This window comes from Manduca sexta, unplaced genomic scaffold (assembly GCF_014839805.1).
Source record: "Manduca sexta isolate Smith_Timp_Sample1 unplaced genomic scaffold, JHU_Msex_v1.0 HiC_scaffold_1714, whole genome shotgun sequence".
NCBI classification, from domain to species: domain Eukaryota; kingdom Metazoa; phylum Arthropoda; class Insecta; order Lepidoptera; family Sphingidae; genus Manduca; species Manduca sexta.
Genome location: NW_023592606.1, coordinates 15,257 through 20,373, shown reverse-complemented (window position 1 = coordinate 20,373; position 5,117 = coordinate 15,257). Strand labels below are relative to the sequence as shown.

The 5,117-nt window shown below is 43.2% G+C and overlaps 1 protein-coding gene across 1 annotated transcript; it reads left to right on the top strand.

Moving 5' to 3' along the window:
• Window positions 1–2,228: 2,228 nt before the first annotated feature.
• LOC119191624 (odorant receptor 94a-like) lies at window positions 2,229–4,082 on the top strand. The gene is made up of 9 exons (XM_037445512.1): window positions 2,229–2,405; window positions 2,492–2,621; window positions 2,701–2,905; window positions 2,978–3,100; window positions 3,169–3,300; window positions 3,368–3,467; window positions 3,545–3,649; window positions 3,728–3,883; window positions 3,988–4,082. The coding sequence occupies exons 1-9, from the start codon at window positions 2,253–2,255 to the stop codon at window positions 4,036–4,038; spliced, it is 1,155 nt and encodes a 384-aa protein (XP_037301409.1). The 5' UTR covers window positions 2,229–2,252; the 3' UTR covers window positions 4,039–4,082.
• The last annotated feature ends 1,035 nt before the right edge of the window (window positions 4,083–5,117 follow it).

Sequence of the window (5,117 nt, the reverse complement as noted above, 5' to 3'; positions counted from 1 at the left end):
ACTACAATACATGATAAAGTGAGAAGAAAAAAAAGTTTAGAGCAGTTCATTTATAGGCTCGTGAAATAAGGAATAAATTAATTTAAATTTTTATATGACTGCACAACCCTCTCAGGAATCATGAAATTTCTCTATTATCCTTATAATTATTTCCTCCCAGCACCTCTAGCAATTAGAAATTAGAAATGTAAGCGAAATGGGCAGAACAGTCCACACAAGCAGCACCCGTTCACGAGTATGACGCATGTGCCAGCCATCGGCCTCCTCAACCATATTGTAGGGAAGTGGCCGACCCGTCACATGACGCCGACACACACGCAAACACAATATATCAAATTAAGGCTCGTAACAAATACTATGGTACATATACAATACTTAAATACATACCGATACTCATCAACACATACGTAAATGATAATAATATGCATATCGAACGTATAATCTATATTCTATACTATTATATAAAGCTGAAGAGTTTGTTTGTTTGTTTGAACGCGCTAATCTCAGGAACTACTTACCGGTTTTAACTGAAAAAATATTTTTGTGTTGGATAGCCCTTTGTTCGTGGAGTGCTATAGGCTATATATCATCACGCTATGACCAATAGGAGCGGAGCAGTAATGAAACATGTTGCAAAGACGGTCAAAATTTATTAGCTTTGAGAGCTTCCGTTGCGTGCGCTGCGTAAACGGTTAAAGTTATGCAACAATGATGTATGACGGGATTGTTCCTCTTAAAAAGTTTTACAAAAATATATTATAAAATAAAGTCTCCCGCTGCATCTGTCTGCCTGAACGTGTTAAACTCAAAAACTACCCAACGTATTAAGATGAAATGTGGTATGGAGCAGTGGCGAAGGGTGAACATTTTCAAAAGGTAACCCGAGGAAATATTTTTGTCTACAATTATCATGTAATACGCTGTTCACAATAAATTAAAATCAGTAAAATATCATGAGAATTTATTTATGATTCTAAATATTACAAACATTTTTCCATTGCTGTTGGTTCCAGGGCGAATTATGTATGGGCACAGAACAATGTCCTTTAGTAATTGAAATTTAACCCTCTTCCCGTTAACCGATTGATCTGAAATTTGGTATACGCCTTTGATTCTGGTGACAATACAATTATCCATATTCAATATTATTGTGAATCCAAGATGGCCGCCGCTACAAGATGGCGGACAACTCAGTTTTTTTCAATCCCATCAATATGGGTATCAAATGAAAGGACTTGGTAAGTATAATACAGTATACTACACAAAATTATTCCTTATTTCACGAGCCTATAAATGAACTGCTCTAAACTTTTTTTTCTTCTCACTTTATCATGTATTGTAGTCTTTACCCTAAACTGATTGAAAAGAGCAACACCAGAGTTTCTTGCCCGTTCTTCTCTGGTGAAAACTGCTTTCCGAACTGGTGGTAGAGTTAATATTGACGGAATCTGAATAATGTATAACATTTTCTAATTAATTTCATCCTTTCTAAATTCTAGAGTCGATGACTTGTAATACACGAGTGGTATAGTGGACCGCTTGGCAGGTCGTACCGATACATACGTTGCTCTTGGACCTATTCATCGACTGGGCATTATATTATGCCTAGGGAAATGTTGATGGGCACAACTCCTCAACAATATATTGAGCCAGAATTCATCGGCGTGTCATGATATAACTAGCGAGGAATAAATTAATGGTGATGAGAACAGCAGCGCGGCGTGTGTAGTTTTCGGCTCATGCATATTGTATGGGAGCAGCGCGATCGACGGGCGCGGGGCGTGCCCGCCCGCCCTGCGCTGCCTTGCAATTAATCTGTTAGCGCCGCCGTAATTGTCGCGGCCACATGTAATTAAATCATTACCATACCACTCCGTACCGCCCCGACACGACCCATTCCACCCTGCGCCCCTCTATAACAACTATTTAAAAGATTAAATACTTTTGCCTTAATCACAATCAAAGTGACATAAGACGCCGAACCAAATGTAAGTACATGGTTTAATATTTTATTAATTTTATTTGAGTTAAGTACTTTTGCAAATTAGCCGTTTAAGTCAAAATAGATAATCTGATTGTAATTTGTAACCCACGTTGTAAAAAGCTTTACCTCAATTGATCTTATTCGATGATAATCCGGTTATAATACTTATAATGTTAACCACGGGGCGAAAGATCACTATTGGACGTAGTGAGAGCGTGTGTTCGGGTGACGTCGCAGGTCGTTGGCTCGCAACAGTGTGCGCGTGCACATGCAGCTGCTACGCTGGTGCGGGTACTGCCGGCTGGACGGTGGCAAGTGCGGCGGAGGTGCAGATAACGAGAGCTTGCATCGCGTCTACCGCGCCTTTACGCTGGCGCTCACCATTGCCTATTTGCTTCAGGAGTGCGTGTACGCGTATCAGGTGCAGTATTAACGGAATTATCTGTGTCGAATTATGTGAGTACTAGAGGCATGGATTCACTATGACGCCTGCTGCTGTAAGTGCAGGAGCGGCACGACATGGATAAAGTGGCGCGCGTGATGTTCCTGCTGCTGTGCCACATCACCTCCATCGCCAAGCAGCTCGTGTTTTATCTGGACGCGGACCGCGTGGAGCGCCTGGTGACCGGTCTCGATGGTAACTGCAAACCCTCATCAGCTTTTCCTTTGATTCCCTCCCATTCGTTTTTTTCACATGTGTACGTGTCGGTCCGCAGACCCGTTGTACAACCAGCAGGCCGGCGGTGCGCGGCGGCTGTTGGAGGCGACGGCGACGTGGGCCTCGCGCTTCGTTCGGATGTACTCGGGCTGTGCGGTGGTCACCTGCACTCTATGGATCATCTTCCCGGTGATATACCATTTGCGCGGGCAACAAGTGGAGTTTCCATTCTGGATCGGTGTGGACTACTCCAATTCGCACTGGTATGACGCCACAAGGGAGATATGCTATAGACATTCCACACTCAATGAGTGGAGATTTGTGATATGTCACAGGTTTGCGGCGGTGCTGCTCTATTCGTACTACGTCACAACGCTGGTGGGAATCGCCAATACCACCATGGACGCGTTCATGGCCACCGTGCTCAACCAGTGCAAAACACAGCTCACTATTTTGCGGTGAGTTATTTGTGAATGAAAAGAACATGAGACTGTTACAGTGTGCAATCTCTTTATGCCTGTTCCAGTTTGAATTTTGAGAGCCTACCTGAGCGTGCGGCGGCGGCAGCAGGCGCTGGCGCAGTCTGCCGCGCCAGGCACGACGCGGCGCTGATGACCGCTCTGCTGCAGTGTCTCGCGCACTACAAGCACATAGTCGAGTGAGTACACGGGAGAGCACGCGAGCTTCAACAACCGCACTCACTCAGCATCTACATTCCATTGCAGCACGGCGGGTCTTCTGCAGCGCATTTTCGGCACTGCAATACTCATACAATTCGCTATTGGCGGCTGGATCCTATGCATGGCCGCTTACAAGATAGTCAGCGTGAGTAAGCTGTTTATTGATAGTTTGCGGCGAGGCGCAGAGTGCGTGCGAGTGATATCTGTGTACTGTGTCCACAGTTGAGCATGCTGAGCATAGAGTTCGCGTCCATGGTGCTGTTCACGAGCTGCATCCTGACCGAGCTATTCCTCTACTGCTACTACGGCAACGAGGTCACCGTAGAGGTGGTAACCTACCGTGTGGATGTGACTAGTTCTGACTTTTGGGTATAGTAATGGTGAGTGAGCGTGTATTGTTTGCAGAGCAATCGGCTGGTGGAGTCAATTTATAGCATGGAGTGGGTGGAGACAGGCGTGCGGTTCAAGCGCGCGCTACTGATCGTCATGGAGCGCGCCAAGCGGCCGCTGCGCCCTGCTGCTGGCCTCATCATCCCGCTGTCGCTCGACACATTCGTCAAGGTGCTCGCGACACTGACACTGCGCTTTCCAGATTCGTGCACGGGCACGATAGTAGGAACTATGTGGCATAATAATATGGTACCTATGTTTTTTTTGTTTTTCAGATTATAAAGTCGTCGTACACATTCTACGCGGTGCTGCGGCAGACCAAGTAGTTAGTGGAGCCCCCCGCCGCCTCCGCAGACATGTCCAGGGGACTGCATAGCACGTGCTAATTACTTACATAAACGTACCCGGTAGCTCACTGTCGTAGTTTCTTATTTCTATTACCTCGTACGCTTAGTTTTTGACAATCATATTATTACATGACAATGCAACTGTGGGTGAATAGTAATTGTAAAATACTGTCTCAATACAACAGCTGCAATCTATGGTTCGTGTTGTTTAAGATTATCTAAAATTACTTAGGACTTAAACCAGCTTCTCGACTTAACCTGCTGTCAAATTGCACAGTGATCGCAAGACAATGGATACCTGACTCGTGAGGTAAGCACCAGGTCGGTTGAAGGACGTAGCTTGTATTTAACTGACATAATATGATTCTGACGATTTCTTTTGTAGGACATTCTGTATGTACAACACCTGACTATTTGCAGAAAAAAAATTGTAGTTGTATTGTAAGTACCTCCTCTGCCGAATCCGCCACGGCATGATGATAATTACAAATAAAGAACTTAAAAACGGTCAATAGGGAAGATGCAGCTATACCTAATATTTATAAATATTTGTGGCTAAAACGTTAAAAAACATTAAAGAAGAGCAACTACAACGTTTTTGCTTAGTTAATATTGATTTTTAACAATAAGAGCGTTTGTCAATCCTCCAATCAGAGTCTAGTGAAATAACATCTGTTATAGCAACTCGTTTGAGGTTTTAGTTTTAGGTAAACATTCTTTAATTGCGAAAATTAATTGCATATTTTTAATAATAATGGAATTTGGTTCATTTAAGCAGACTCCAGAAATCTGAGAAAAGAATTGTGTTATCATGGTTATCTTTTTTTTCCGAAACTTTGTGGCATTACTATGACTGGCTGATGTTGATGGATTGTCAATTTTTTATTAGTTCATAGTAATATAACAAAATATGTACTCACCTCGAAAGTCATTACTTCTGCACAATGACTAAATATAAAGAGGACAGGCCTCAAAAGTTAGCTATATGAATAAGTTATATTTATGTTAGGGAAATCGACGCAGAATTGTCAATATATATGTCTATCTCTTTTACTCAA

Excerpts from the sequence above, each read along its gene's own strand:
- LOC119191624 (XM_037445512.1), top strand. The coding sequence starts at position 2,253 with ATGCAGCTGCTACGCTGGTGCGGGTACTGCCGGCTGGACGGTGGCAAG. Across the intron at positions 2,906-2,977 it reads GACTACTCCAATTCGCACTG|GTTTGCGGCGGTGCTGCTCT; the intron begins GTATGACGCCAC and ends GATATGTCACAG. Across the intron at positions 3,884-3,987 it reads CGCTCGACACATTCGTCAAG|ATTATAAAGTCGTCGTACAC; the intron begins GTGCTCGCGACA and ends TTTGTTTTTCAG.